This window comes from Meles meles, chromosome 13 (assembly GCF_922984935.1).
Source record: "Meles meles chromosome 13, mMelMel3.1 paternal haplotype, whole genome shotgun sequence".
NCBI classification, from domain to species: Eukaryota; Metazoa; Chordata; class Mammalia; order Carnivora; family Mustelidae; genus Meles; species Meles meles.
Genome location: NC_060078.1, coordinates 28,245,233 through 28,261,602, shown reverse-complemented (window position 1 = coordinate 28,261,602; position 16,370 = coordinate 28,245,233). Strand labels below are relative to the sequence as shown.

Sequence of the window (16,370 nt, the reverse complement as noted above, 5' to 3'; positions counted from 1 at the left end):
GCTCAGGTCATGATCCCAGGACCCTGGGATTGAGCCCTGCATTGGGCTCCCAGCTCAGCAGGAAGCCTGCTTCTCCCTCTCCCACTCCCCCAGCTTGTGTTCCCTCTCTTTCTCTCTCTGTGTCAAATAAATTAAATAAATCTTTATAAAAAAAGAATTTTTAAAGGGTGAGGAATTATTATTCTGGAGAAACAGAAGAGATCCTCATACCTATCTTCATATATGTGGAAGAATATTCTATGACAAAAACTAATCATTGAACATTTGCTTTAGCAAACATATTTTGGCTAACTATTATAAGTTCAGACTATTCAAAGGTGGAAAAGATTCTTTCATTAGGAACCATCTTCTCTGTTACTAGATGTACTATATGTACATGACCCTGGGATGGGGAACATGTAGAGAAAATTCTGTCTATATGAACAGGATGACCTTAGCATCCTTTTTATTCCTGATTCTGAGATATGGGGCAGTAGGAGATAAACTGAACCTTGAAGGAAAAGATAGATATGGATAAGCTTAGAGAATACAATAGTCCAAAATAGGTATTTTGGTTTCTCAGACCTAGAAATTAGGGCATACAGACTTGATTTCTGCTCTGTTTTTGTCCAAAATTCACTGTCTGGACCTAAGAGGTCACCAATATCCTTACCTAAAATATGTTGGATTTAGATTAGATTACATCTACCTTTGCTAGTTCTAGAAAACTAAGAATCTACAACTTAGTAAATGATGGCAGGAAGATGCCTTTCCTATTGTCCAATCTTCCCCATCAGTTCAAGCAGCTCACAAAATACTTATAAATCATAAACTGTTGCACTAGAATGTTGAATTACCATGTGTGACAAAAATATCATTTTTAGAGTGTGTGATCTCAAGTACAGTAGAAATGAGAGAAACTTCATTAACCAAAGAAAAGATGTTTTATGATAAAGGGTAGAAGTTACTGTTGTTTAAAAAATGTTACTGGTCAGAGTCTCTGATTACCATCTCTCCATGGTAGGGCATCTTTTATACTTCTAGAATATCAGGATTTTAAGGTTGCTCTGGACAAAGATGGTATTACTGGCCTGTGCTGGCATTAAAATAGTTTGGTCAGGGAAGTTAGACAGAGTTTATAAGAATCTGGTAGTTGACTTTTCCAAATCATTATTGAGTAAAGGTTCCAGATGTTTACTCAGTAGAATTCTAAGTCTGTGTACAAAGTGTCTGAAATCAAAAAGTATATTAAAAGAGACTAGGATAATGTTGTGCAACTTTTGGATTTGTAGGAATTGTCATTAAAATTATAACATAAACAGGGTTTGGGGCACCTGGGTGGCTCAGTGGGTTAAAGCCTCTGCCTTCGGCTCAGATCATGGTCTCAGGGTCCTGGGATCGGGCCCCACAACAGGCTCTCTGCTCAGGGGGGAGCCTGTTTCCTCCTCTCTCTCTCTCTGCCTGCCTCTCTGCCTATTTGTGATCTCTCTCTGTCAAAATAAATAAATAAAGTTAAAAAAATAACATAAACAGGATTTTAATGTGTGAAATACTGAAGGTATTGTTGTATTTGTTGCTGTTATCATTAGTGGTGGTAGAAGCAGTAGCACCAGGAGCAATAGTACTAGTTGTAGCTGTAGTAGTAGCAACAGTAGTAGTGGTGTTTACTTGCCTCAGAGTCACACCCTGAAGTTAATGGGCAGCTTTACAATAATGATCAGTCTGGGAAGGTTGAGTAGACTATAACATAATAATTATTTTCTATGAAACATTTCTACTCCACTTTAGTCCAGCTTTGTTTGTTTCCTGTGATTTTAAATATACTTCATTAGCTGAAAAGATAGAAAAGTTATGTGTGATGGGGGTGATTGGGGTTTTGCAGAGGACACCGTGATATAATGGAAAGAAAAGATCTTATGTTGGTAATGTGACCTTGGAAAGGTTACTTAACTTCTCTTTCCTTGCCTGTAAATTGGTTACAGCATTGGCCCAGTCAGTCTTTCTCACATAATTCTTAGTCCTCATTGTGTACTAGAATCACTGGGAAAGTCCTCACAAAATATAGGTGTCTGTCCTCTAACCTAGTTTGAAGGAGGCCCTGGATTGATCTCTGTCTCTCTCTCTCTCTCTTTAATCTCCTCAGATATTGTGAGCATAAAATAGAATATTGTTCAAGAGCCCTGAAAAGGGCTATTCAAATGAGTATTTCCCAAGGGAAAGCATAGATGGTATTTTTTCCATAGGATTTTTTTTACTAATAACTGCAGTGTCTTCATTGATTGCTATGCTCTGCCCCCTACCAGGAAGAGTCAAGAGAGTTAGAACATGTCCAGATGATTCCACTCAGTTAAGAGTCATGCTCCCAGATTCTAGACCTGTTGTAGTCATGGCACCAAAGATGACCAGCCTGCACCTGTGGTTTCCCAAAGGACCCTCCAATGCTCCCAACTATCAGCCCCGTCTCATCTGACTTCACAGCTAGATCTGAGGTCAAAAGCTGCTCCTCTCTGCACAGAGATGATCCAATATCCATGAAGAACTTCACTAGTTACCTATCAACTTCCAAGCATTCCCTAAAATTATTCCTTTTTGGTTGGTAAATTTAGGGCCCTTGAACTATGTTCAAATGTGTGACTTGGTTAGTGCTATAAAGCTGATTGACACTTTTTTTTTAACAATCTGAGATATAACAGGCAAGAATATCATGGGATTTCATTTTATTATTCAATGTCAACCCTATAAATATTCATAGAAAAGTGTCTGGGAGAGATTAAACTTCTGATAAGTATTCAACAGGACAGAGAATAAAGATTAACCTTTTGTATAAAAGATTAACCTTTTGTATATGATAAAAAATTAATATAAAATATAAAATTAGTACCAGAGACATTTGGCAGAAGAGGTATAGGCTGAATTTGTATTTTGAAGTGACTACACAAGTTCTAATCTTCTATTAAGGGGAACAAAGATTGACCAGCAAAAAATGTTACTTCTTAAGGTGACATAAGAGAGAATCTATAAGTAATAAGGGAAAAGACCCTTACTAGACTAAATTCCTTGGAGACTAATGATAATTTTAAAAAAGAAAGCTATGTTTAATTTATATTATATAATGATTCTTATGTTTATATAAGACTACATAAGTATAGATAGCTTTCTGGTTTCTAGATTATAATGTATTATTTTTTTGCCTACTGGAAGAATTCACTGGAGTTCCTGGGTGGCTCAGTCATTAAGCATCTGTCTTCCGGTCAAGTCATGATCCCAGGGGTCTGGGATCGAGCCTGGCATCAAGATTCCTGCTCCATGGGCAGCCTGCTTCTCCCTCTCCCACTTCCCCTGCTTGTGTTCCCTTTCTCACTGAGTCTGTTTCTGTCAAATAAATAACATCTTTTATATTTTTAAAAGATGTTATTTATTTATTTGACAGAGAGAGACACTGTCAGAGGGAGAGGGAGAAACAGGTCTCCCACTAAGCAGGGAGCCAGACATGGGGCTCAATCCCAGGACCCTGGGATTATGACCTGAGTTGAAGGCAGATGCTTAATTACTGAGCCACCCAGGTGCCTCCAAGTAAATAAAATCTGGAAAAAAGAAAAAAAAAAAAAGAATTCACTGATCATCAGACATTTAACTTGCTATACAGATTGAACTCTTTAATTTTTGACAGTTTTCTCTAGATTGATTCATAATTCCTTCTTTCAGCTCTAGCTGTGGAAACAAACAAACAAAAACAGACAAAAATCTCTGTCTTCTTAGAACTTAGTTTTTAGTAGAGAGAAAAGTAGTAACCAGAGAGACAGAAAACCAGAGAGACAGTTTTATTAATTTGTAGTGTCTCAAATGGTATTAGGGCTACTGTGAAAATATAAAGCAGAAGAGGAGTGATAGGGGTACTGGACAGGATTAATTCCATTAAAAAAAAAAAGAAAGTTAGCAGAGAATGTCTCACTGCTAAGTGGATATTTTTGCAAGGGCTTAGAGAGGTAGGAGAAAAAGGGAGAGAGAGAGAGAGAGAGAGCCATGAAGGTATGTGGGGGAAAATTTTGAGGAGAAAATTCCCCTAAAATGGGAAGATTAAATTCTGAAACATTTACAAAAAATACTGTGTTGGTTTGGGATGGCCATGGGAGGATGGTGGATAAGGAGGTGTGGAGCATACTTTTAAGCCATTGTAAGGACTTTGTCATTTCCTCTGAAAGAAAGGGAGGGAGTTTAAGCTGGGAAATAACATAATCCAGCTTTTTCATAGGATGATTCTGGTATCTGTGTTGAGAATAGGTTATAGGAAGGTAGTACTGGTTATATGGAAATCTGTCAGAGGCTACTGTAATGGTGTAGGGAAGATATACTGTGGGCTGGGACCAGAGTGGTATCAGTGGAACAGATGAGAAGTAATGAGCTGACAAGATTTTCTGATAGATCTGATGTGGTGTGAAGAGAGAAAAGAAGAAATGATTACTCCACAGATTTCCATATCTGAACAATTAGATGGGTGACATAGTCATTGTTAAGATCTGGAAGGTTGTGGATACAGAACATGTGGGGGACTATATCAGGTGTTTGAATTTGGATATGCTAAGCTTGAGATGGCTATCCAACATTCAAATGGAGATATCATGTGTTCCCCCAAAAGGATATGTTAAAGTCCTAACTCCCCATATTTCAGAATGTGACCTTATTCAGAAATACATTCTTTATAGATGCAATTAATTAAGATGAAACAATAGTGGAGTATGGTGGGTCCCTAATTCAGTATGACTGGGGTCATTATAATAAGATAACCATGTGAAGATAGAGACAGAAAAAGCACTATGTAATGATGAAGGCAGAGATTGGAGTTTTGTATCTGCAAACCAGGATATGACACATATTGCTAAGAAAGAACCAGAAGCTGGCAAGAGACAAGAAAAGATTTCCCTATAGGTTTCAGAGGGACTATGGCCCTGCCAACAACATCTCAATTGTGATTTATAGCATTCAGAGCTGAGATAATACATTTGTGTTGTTTTAGGCCTTGTAGTTTGTGGTACTTTGTTATGACAGCCCTAGGAAATGAATACAGAGAATAAGATGAGTAAGAATAAGAGAGTTTGCCACTGGATTCAGATAGGTGGAGTTATTGGTAAAATAGACAGGAACAGTTTCAGTAGGGGAGAAGGCTTAAAATCCTGACTGGAGTGGGTTCAAGAAAAGAGAGAAGATGGAATAAATTGGGGGCAGTAAGTATGGGTAAATCTTTTAAGCAACATTTCTGTAAAGGAGGAAGCAAAGAAATGCGATCATAAGGAAAGGAAGATATGAGGTCAAAGGAAGTGTTTTTCTCTTTCCTTCCTCCCCCTCCCCTTCTCCCCTTGATACCCTCCTGTCTCTCTCCTACTCTTCCCCTTCCCTCCATCCTTTATTTTCTTCCTTTCTTCCTTCTTTTCTTCCTTCTTGGTTGAAAATATTATATGATTGATTGATGATGGAAGTAATTCATTAAAGAAGCAAAAGTTGATTTGAGAGGAGGGACAGACACCAGTTTTGGTAGAAATACCCCTTAGAGACAAAATGGGATCTAGTGCATAAAAGGAGGGTGAGTTATACTGGACAGAGACATAAAGAAGACAGTCCATGGCTATAGATATAAAGTAGTAAATATATGTGAAGAGAGTTTATGGAAGATCTTTTCCAATCACTACTATTTTTCTATGAAAGGAGAAGCAAGATTAGCTACAAAGAGAAAAGACAGTAGTAGAGTTGTTGCATAATTAAGGAGAGAATAAAGTTAGGACATGGTCATCTAGGAGAGTGGAAAAATTCCAGACAGAGGTAGTAGGATTACAGACAGTTCTTTTGAAGTTGGTGGTCATGAGTTCAGAAAGACCAGTCAGAAAATTTTGTTTTGTTAATGTAAGAAATGTGTTTTAATTAATTGATTAATTAGTACTATGAATACCAATACTACTGTTGTTCTTAGGAAACAAATTAAAAAAGCAATAGTTTAACAGAATTTCTGGAGAACATATTTTTCCCGTGAATAGGATTTTCAGATAAAATATAGCACACCCTGTTAAATTTGAATTTTAGTTAAATAATGAATAAATTTTTAACATATATTCCCAGTTTGCTGAAGTTCATAGGTTTTCCCTCTGCAAATGTAAGGGTCACTTGTGGTTAGATTCTCATTCATTTCATGATGTGTATGGTTGTTGGGCAATGCAACACTTTTTGAACTAGACTTTTTGAAGTTGTATGATTTTTAACAAACTAATTTCTGGACTGAATTGTAATTCTGCCAAATGTTGATCAAACTATTTAACATTTTCACTAAGAAATAGTAAGAAATGTTGATGACTTAAATATCTTATCTTGCTGCTCTTGCCATCTTTCTGGGAACATTCACCCTGTTGGCAGACTCTCATCAATTTCGTGTTAATCTCTTCAGTCATAAAGACTGCATTAACAACCTTTAGGCTAATAGAAGTTAGCTCTCTAGTAATGGTGGTCAAGGTGTACACAGGTTTTTTTTTTGGTGCATTTTTTTAATTTAAAAACAAATTTCTATTTATTCCTGAAGGCTTACTTTTTCTGGTTTTACAAAGTTATTTTTGACCAATGAAATATTTTAACACAATTAAAAATAAAAATGTCATTAGAGTCTTAAATTGGGGGAAAATGAAATTCCTGATATGAATGGTGTACTAGGACTGGTCCAATTTTTCAGTGTCAAAAAAAAATGTACTGATTCAGTTAGTTCTTAAATAATAATTATAGCCATGATTTATTCAGTAATTACTATGTACAAAGTACTATACTGAACATTTAACATACTAAATTTTAACAAAACCTGATAGGGATTCATGAATCCATTCAACAAATATTGGTTGTACCAAGCCTTGGAAATAATAGTGAATAAAATATGTAAAAATCCCTGACCCCATTGAGCTTACATTTTAATGGGCAAGAGGCAATAAAAAATAAATAATAATACATTAGATAGTAAGAAATGCTTAAGAAAAAATAAAGGAGGAAATGGAGATACAGGATAATGGAAGCAGAGATCAATTTTTTATAGGGAGCTCAAGGAGACTTTATTGACATTTGAGCAAAAACCTGAAGGAGTGAAAAGGTGGTACATGTTTTCATTTGAGGAAAAAGCATCCTGGGGTAGAGAACAGCAAGTACAAAGGCCCTAGGGGGGGAAACATACCTGATATCTTGAATCAATAGCCAAGGTATTTGAAGTAGAGTGAACAAAAGGGAGATAAAAAGATTAGGTCAAATAGAGGAGGTGGTCTCATTTGAGACTTTGTATGTCATTGTAATGATCTGAGTTTTTGCTCTTAAAGAAACAAGATATGGGAGGTATTGAATAGATGAGTGACTTGATTCAACTTTAATTTTAAAAAGATCACTCCAGAAGGTAAGAATAGACTGCTGAGGGACAGGTGAGGAGGCAGAAAGGCCAAGGTGATGGCCGTGTAAGCAGTGTGATGAGAGATTCAATAACCCAAGGTGGGAGCAGCAAGAAGACCATAAGAAGTAGGATGATGCTAGATACATTTTGAAAGGTGAAGTGTCAAGATTTTGGGTTCATTGGGTGAAGAGTATAAAAGACAGAGATAAGACTGACTATAAAGTTTTTGACCTGAGCAACTGGAGGGATAGAAGTTGCCATTAATTGAGGGGTGCCTGGGTGGCTCAGTGGTTTAGGCCACTGCCTTCGGCTCGGGTCATGATCTCGGGGTCCTGGGATCGAGTCCCGCATCGGGCTCTCTGCTCGGCAGGGAGCCTGCTTCCCTCTCACTCTCTCTGCTTGCCTCTCTGCCTACTTGTGATCTCTCTCTGTCAAATAAATAAATAAAATCTTAAAAAAAAAAAAGAAGTTGCCATTAATTGAAACGAGGAGAACTCTGAGAAGTCTATTTGTCAGGGAAAACCATGAAATTGGTTTTGAACAAGATTAGTTTAAATTCCTATTAGACAGCCAAATAGAGATGTCCGGTAGCCAGTTAGACAAATAAATCTGCAGTCTGGATGGTAAAAATTTGGAAGTTTTATTTAAGGCTATATTATTGGTTATTGTCCAGTTAATGAGAATAGATAGACAAAAGTTTAGATCCAATAACTAAATCCTGCAGTAATCCAATGTTGAGTAGACAGATGAAAAGGAGTACGTAAATGACACTGGGGAGAAACCAACAAATCAAAAACTAATTAAAGAGAACCTAGATTTGAACCCAGGTCTATGAGGTCCCTCTAATTCCTTTGGCCTTAGTCAGTATTCTACATGGCCACATTTTGTTATTATAATTACTAATCTGTATTATTTCAAAAACCTAATCCACGTCTGGAAAAAAAAATGCAAATCAATACCCAAGGTACCTGAATGAATTGCTCCTCAAAAAAACACTAAAACATAGGAAGAGAAGTAATGGATAGTAAGAGCTTTATTTTGTATGTCAAGAATTATGCCTGGTCCATTATAGATAACATCTCATTTAATCCTCATTTTAAGTTATTATGTTTCTCATTTTGCAGAAGGATTTGAGGTCAGCAGAGTTTAACTACTTTCTCAAGTTCATTCAATTCTTAAGTGGCAGAGTTGGGATTTCTACCTAATTCTATTTTCTACTATTTTACATTTCACCATCTATGCCATCCTGACTCCAACTAAGAGAAAATTTATTGCTACAACAAGCAACATTGAAAAGCATAGTAGATATCCACAGTAACTGTTGTATAGAAGAGGCACACGCTTCATGTGATTATTTCTTGTGTCAACCTAAAATAAAGCCAGTGTCATAAAACTAGATTATAATTCACATCATTGTCGTGCCCGCACGACAAACAGCAAGGGGAAAAGAAAGGGGAAAAAGAGGGAGAATCCCGGGGGAAAGGGAATGCGAAGAACACGCGAGGGACACCAGGCCGACTGACACAAGTGACAAAGTTCTTTATTAAGCACATACTCTTATAATCTGTTTCATAAGTGATTACCATAGCATATTTCTGTTTCATAAGTGATTACCACAGCATTTTTGCACAAAGATGAGACATGTCTCATGTACAGGATGTGTCAGTCATAATTATAGAAAATGCAGCTGCAGGGTAGACCACAAGGTCCGCTTTCAGAATGACAGCAGAACACGGGAGAATAATCTTAAGGCAAACAACAGGGCCTTAACGAGCCCAGGGGATTAGCCATGAGTGCCCTCCGACCGAGGACCAGGGAGCCTTTGCTACCACCTGCTCAACTTGCTCTAGGAGAGCCGCTCACAACATCTCCCCCTTTTTGTTTTAATTGCCAAAAGTGTAGGTGGGCATTAACATGTTGCAAGAAATGTTTCCATACATTGTAGAAACAACACCATATAGCAAATAAAATTCCTAGTAAGATTATTAGTCCCAGAAGATACCAAAAGGTATGTTGCAGCATGTTACCTGGGTTAAAACCCTGCATAGTATGCAATATAGAACGAGCAAGGTCAGAGGGGTTAGCAATGTCAAGGTGGGCATGCCCAATGGCAGATATACTCTTTTGGAGTTCGAGAAGGTCAAGGCTAACATTTGCATCATGCCATATGCCTTTAAGATGATTTTGGATTTTGGGCCAAGAATAATTCGTCGCTGGTAAAGGTGTGACACAAATATGTTGAAATGCACCATGACATATTAAAGACATTTGTGTTTTTAATATTGATAGTTGCGAACCTAAGAACTCCACTGCTTCCTCTAGACCATCTAAGAGGGCTAAGATTTTTTTTTTTTTTTTAATATACTAATAATATTTATTTATTTATTTTTTCAACGTAACAGTATTCATTCTTTTTGCACAACACCCAGTGCTCCATGCAAAACGTGCCCTCCCCATCACCCACCACCTGTTCCCCCAACCTCCCACCCCGACCCTTCAAAACCCTCAGGTTGTTTTTCAGAGTCCATAGTCTCTTATGGTTCGCCTCCCCTCCCCAATGTCCATAGCCCGCTCCCCCTCTCCCAATCCCACCTCCCCCCAGCAACCCCCAGTTTGTTTTGTGAGATTAAGAGTCATTTATGGTTTGTCTCCCTCCCAATCCCATCTTGTTTCATTTATTCTTCTCCTATCCCCCTACCCCCCCATGTTGCTTCTCCATGTCCTCATATCAGGGAGATCATATGATAGTTGTCTTTCTCCGATTGACTTATTTCACTAAGCATGATACGCTCTAGTTCCATCCACGTCGTCGCAAATGGCAAGATTTCATTTCTTTTGATGGCTGCATAGTATTCCATTGTGTATATATACCACATCTTCTTGATCCATTCATCTGTTGATGGACATCTAGGTTCTTTCCATAGTCTGGCTATTGTAGACATTGCTGCTATAAACATTCGGGTACACGTGCCCCTTCGGATCACTATGTTTGTATCTTTAGGGTAAATACCCAGTAGTGCAATGGCTGGGTCATAGGGTAGTTCTATTTTCAACATTTTGAGGAACCTCCATGCTGTTTTCCAGAGTGGTTGGACCAGCTTGCATTCCCACCAACAGTGGAGGAGGGTTCCCCTTTCTCCACATCCTCTCCAGCATCTGTCATTTCCTGACTTGTTAATTTTAGCCATTCTGACTGGTGTGAGGTGATATCTCATTGTGGTTTTGATTTGTATTTCCCTGATGCCGAGTGACGTGGAGCACTTTTTCATGTGTCTGTTGGCCATCTGGATGTCTTCTTTGCAGAAATGTCTGTTCATGTCCTCTGCCCATTTCTTGATTGGATTGTTTGTTCTTTGGGTGTTGAGTTTGCTAAGTTCCTTATAGATTTTGGATACTAGCCCTTTATCTGATATGTCGTTTGCAAATATCTTCTCCCATTCTGTCAGCTGTCTTTTGGTTTTGTTAACTGTTTCCTTTGCTGTGCAAAAGCTTTTGATCTTGATGAAATCCCAATAGTTCATTTTCGCCCTTGCTTCCCTTGCCTTTGCCGTTGTTCCTAGGAAGATGTTGCTGCGGCTGAGGTCGAAGAGGTTGCTGCCTGCATTCTCCTCAAGGATTTGGATGGATTCCTTTCTCACATTGAGGTCCTTCATCCATTTGGAGTCTATTTTCATGTGTGGTGTAAGGAAGTGGTCCAATTTCATTTTTCTGCATGTGGCTGTCCAATTTTCCCAGCACCATTTATTGAAGAGGCTGTCTTTTTTCCATTGGACATTCTTTCCTGCTTTGTCGAAGATTAGTTGACCATAGAGTTGAGGCTAAGATTTTTTGGTCTATATTTTGTTGTATATGTAGAGCGGCTGAAACATTTTTGGACAGCTGATTAACATGGGTAGCAGTACGGATGGTATTACTGAGGGCCACAGTAGAAACTGTGGCTGAGGCAATTAGAGATATCAGAGCAGTAACACCAGCTATAGCAAGCCCAATAAATCTCTTAGGTCTACGCAAATGGTTTTCTAATTCCACAGCGAATTGATAGCCATAATTAGCATACCAGGGGCCTTCGATTTCAACAGGGAGAAGAATAAAAGGTGGCTGCATTACCAGGAACACATGTACGGGAGATCGAGGCCAACGCATGGCATCTATAGGAATACAATTGGTTAGTCTGCATCTAGGACAATGGATATCATACATGGTTGTATCATTAACCCTCACGGATGCAACAACTCTTACCCCCACGACTAGCAGAAATGGATGCGGGACACAAGCACGAAGTGTTAGTTGGCCCGATACAAGATCTTGGTTTCGCATGGGCCCCATGGCAGCGACAAGTTTCCAAAGTTCAGGATGAAACATACCCTGGGGGGTGGACAGCATAGACCCAGGGAGCTGACCAAAATTTACTTCTCGAGGTCCAGTCGGACGCAAAGGAACATGGGGGATGCTCATTTCTTCTTTCTTCCTTTTGGACCAGTCTGTAAGAGGAAAGTCGATGCCAGTGGGAGCAAGGAGCAACGGTTCCTCCTGGACACACTCAGTCCACAAACTGTCGGATCTCTTCCAGGCATAGGTAGTTGCACAAGGGGGATGTCCCAGGGGACGCATTCCGAATTTCTGAGTGGTGACTGGAGTTGTGGGCACAAATTCGAGAATACTCCAGGGCGTGGTAGGTCCCTTCAGTGTGTGGGGACGTACCCGGTAGTGCCAGGATCCCTAAATAAAGCTCGAGAATATTTAGCAGTGGATACATATCCGTAAGTGGGGTTATCATCGGTAAAGAACTGGAAGCAAATAGGGGGGGTGGTGGCTCGAGCTTGCCAATCAAAAGGGCGAGCCACCGTCTCTCCGACATTATAATCATTAAGGCCTCTAAATCCCCAAGTGAAATTAGTATGCACTCGAGGTGTGGCATCATTCCAGGTAACAGGTTGAACAAGAGGGGGATCAGGTAGATAAGCCCAATAAGGGGCAGCTTCTGTGTTTGCGGTAATCAACGCTATAAAAGCCAGAAAGAGCATAGAAGGGGTGCATGGTTGATTCTGTTCCTTTAAAAGGAGTACTGCCTTTGTTGACATGGCCTTAATTTGGCCCCAAGATAACATGGACTGGGGGGGAGACCGTATAAGGCACGTTGCAAGGGAGTGACACCTATGGCAGAAAAGGTCAGAGCTTGTTCGTCCTGAGCAGAACGAATAACTGGACATACCTTTCCGGGAGCAGGCAAGGGTGGCCTACTAGGAGGGGGCAATTTGAAACGTTGTTTCTTCCATTGGGCATTATGTTCGGGATCTGATGTGGGAGGTGTCCTTTTAGGAGGGGAAAGGGTTAATCCTTCCAAGGGAATATTACCAAGGTCGTCCTCTCCCTTATCCAAAAAGGAACGTAAGGGCTGAGGAGATGAGGAAAGGTTAAAAACGTCATTATTATTATCATCATCTAGATACACATCATCATCCCCAAACTCATCCCCTCCTGATAGAACATTTGGAGGAGGGGGAGGAAAATCATCTGTAAGATGTCCTAAATGGGACCCTGATCAAGAAGAGTCAGAAGATATTGACATAGGGGACCCCCGATATAAGGGGGGAGTCAGTTCTATATAATCAGGCTCTTCAGATAAATATTCATCCGCCTGAGTAGGGGCTAAACTGCCCGCAGGCGAGCCAGGTTTTGGAGAAACTAAGACTATACTATGAGAAGGGTCCAACAAATCACGAATGACGGACCAGGTAGTCATGGTCCGAGGGGGCACCGCGTCAGCACCCCTAGCAAAAATTTGGTTCTTAATCTCCTGTCCGACGCGGCGCCAATGTTTAAGGTCTACACTCCCTTCCTTAGGGAACAAGGGACAAAAATCATGTATCATTTTAAAAAGTCCCTCAAGCTCCTTTTTGGAGATTCTTGACCCCCTTTCTCTGAGGAGAGTCTGCAAAGTTTGCATGAAATAAGTGGACTCCGCTGATTGCGAAAGTCCCATTTTACTCGCGGCGTCCCGGGCCAACCGAGTTCCCTTACCTGAATCGAAAGCAGCACCTCGTTCCCGAGACGTCCCTGTTCGGGCGCCACTTGTCGTGCCCGCACGACAAACAGCAAGGGGAAAAGAAAGGGGAAAAAGAGGGAGAATCCTGGGGGAAAGGGAATGCGAAGAACACGCGAGGGACACCAGGCCGACTGACACAAGTGACAAAGTTCTTTATTAAGCACATACTCTTATAATCTGTTTCATAAGTGATTACCATAGCATATTTCTGTTTCATAAGTGATTACCACAGCATTTTTGCGCAAAGACGAGACATGTCTCATGTACAGGATGTGTCAGTCATAATTATAGAAAATGCAGCTGCAGGGTAGACCACAAGGTCCGCTTTCAGAATGACAGCAGAACACGGGAGAATAATCTTAAGGCAAACAACAGGGCCTTAACGAGCCCAGGGGATTAGCCATGAGTGCCCTCCGACCGAGGACCAGGGAGCCTTTGCTACCACCTGCTCAACTTGCTCTAGGAGAGCCGCTCACAACACATCATAAATAAAATATGCTTGGATTCCAAATTTAGAACAAATTCTGCATGCATTCACATTCTCTTATCAGAGCCCTCTCATAACCAACTACCCATTTCTGAGATAGCAAGCTGATCATTGATCTCTGCAAGGCTCAGTCCCTAAATCTTGTCTCACATCACAGCTCTAAGAATGATAGCCCTTTGAAGTTTGTCCCTAAGGAATTACAGAGGCCCCAGCCACTCTTAGGGTGTAGACTAGAGTTTTGGAGGACATCACAAGGTAACCTATCCCAACTGCCCCATGAATCACAATATATTCAGTTAAAAGGATATCAAGCAATATTTTGAGGATCTCAAAGAACTACCCTGGCACCCTGAGGTAAATGAGTGAGAACGGAGAAAGAGCTTCTCCACACCTTTAGCCAATGGGAAGTCACCAGTTGTGTGAGAGGGTGGGCAGGGAAGATCCTGGAACCCAAGTGGGTAGATTATTTCTCTTGTGTCTCTTGGAACCAGAAATATTGCTATAATAATATTTTTATTCCTAGAAGTACTCTATTTTTGTTAAATTCCCCAGTTTACATGCATTTTTTAAAAGATCTTATTTATTTACGAAAGAGAGAGAGAGAGCACAGGAAAGGGAAGTGGCAGGCAGAGGGAGAGGGAGAAGGCTCCCCACTGAGCACAAAGCCAGACACAGGGCTGATCCCAGGACTCTGAGATCATGACCTGAGCTGAAGGCAGGTGCTTAATTAATTGAGCCACCCAGATGCCCCGACACGTACTTAAATATACTTTGAAAGTGTACACTTGGTAAGTTATCCTAAGTCTTTTCTAACAAAAACCAGTTAGAAAATACAATGAAACGAAGATTTGTCACTAAGTTGACAAAACTTCAGCTCCTTCCAGAAATCTTAATGCAGTTCTCTCCCTCACTTCATACACATCTCTGCTCAAAGTCACATCTTTGGAGAAACCTCTTCTGTCTCTGTTTAAATATCCTCTCTCCTAGTCAGTTCTTATTTCATTATCCTACTCCATGTCATCTTCAAGCATTGTATATCTACTTGAATTGAACTATATATTTAAGTACATCCTTAATTATTTTTTTTGTTTACCTACCTAAATGTAAGTCCTACAAAATCTAGGATTTAAAAAAAATTTTTCTTGTTCAATGGTATAGCTCCAATTCCTAGAGGAGTTTCAGTTACATTGTAGGTATTCGATAAGTATTTGTTCAGTGAATATATGTTGGATAAATGAAAAAAGAAAAGATAAGAAAATGGAAGGGAAGGAAAGAATGAAGGAAGGAAGGAAAGGAAGAAAGGAGGAAGAAAGGAAGGAGGGGAAAGAATGCAGACAAAAGAAGGAAGAAACTGACAGCAAAACAAATAAAGGCAGAAATGGTCAGGCGGCAGATACTTAACGCATTTTCCATTAGTTATGCCTATTCTTTTCTCAGATTTTTACCAATTTTGAATTAATGTGTTGACTCTCAAATACTGGCATAGTATTTTTTTTGACAAATCCACTGAATGGATTTGTCAAAAAAAATACTATGACACAGAAAGTTACCCTTTTCTCATATATACTCAGAATAATGCCCCCTCCCTGAATTACTCAGGAATTAAAAAAAAAAATAGTTTATTATCCCATACCCTTTCAGATGTATATTCTTGATTATCAGACCACTTAAAATGTTGTTTGTTTATTTTCTAATTGCTTATCAAAAATAGTATCTCATAGAAACAGAATTTTAGAGTTGACGGAATTTTAGTGATTCTCCAATCCAGCCCCTGATTTTACAAATGAATAAATGAAGGCCAAGATAGAGAGAGGGAGGGAGAGAGGGAGGCAGAGAGAGAAAATGAGCGAGGATTGTTTGTTAATCACATGCTGACAAGTGACAGAACAGTACTCCAACCGAGGTCTTCTGACAAGCTACCCAGAGCAAGGTGAAAGTTGTAAATACAAAATGAAACAAATCAGTAATACATCTCTTCATATTCATCAGACAGATTAATGTAAACTGAAAGAGATGCACATCTCCATGATGAATATATGCATCTCTCTCTTTGTTTTATATTACAGCTACTCACTGCCAAAATTTCTGATGGATTTGCTTCCAACAATTGGCAGAAAAAGAAGGACAGGGACTCAAATGTAAATATTTCTACTGTGATGTTGCTATGGGCAATTTCCCTCCTCAAATTGTTAATAACCAGAGCCTAATTGCATGACTGTTTCTACGATACACTAGCTTTGTAATGATTTGAAGGAAAAAAAAATTGAACAATCTGATTTCTAGGTAGCAAATTTGTGGCGCTATTTTTAAACATCATTTGGTGACTAGGGCTGCCATATGTTACTGATAACTGATTGAGCGTCTCTATTCAATTAATAAAATTTGTAAGGAAACAGGCATGTGGTGGTTCATAAAGACCAAAATATGCATGTATATTGCTCAAGAATACAGGGCCA

At 39.5% G+C, this 16,370-nt stretch overlaps 2 protein-coding genes across 2 annotated transcripts in view; one reads left to right on the top strand and one right to left on the bottom strand.

Moving 5' to 3' along the window:
- Positions 1-16,370, top strand: part of CTNNA3 (catenin alpha 3) — a 1,394,003-nt gene that overhangs the window by 685,359 nt on the left and 692,274 nt on the right. The gene's annotated exons all lie outside the window — the stretch shown is intronic.
- LOC123955366 lies at positions 8,952-12,023 on the bottom strand. Its single transcript, XM_046027321.1, has 2 exons — positions 11,207-12,023; positions 8,952-9,725 (listed from the first exon to the last, which is right to left on the bottom strand). Exons 1-2 carry the CDS (start codon positions 11,990-11,992, stop codon positions 9,555-9,557), a joined length of 957 nt encoding a protein of 318 aa, XP_045883277.1. The 5' UTR covers positions 11,993-12,023; the 3' UTR covers positions 8,952-9,554.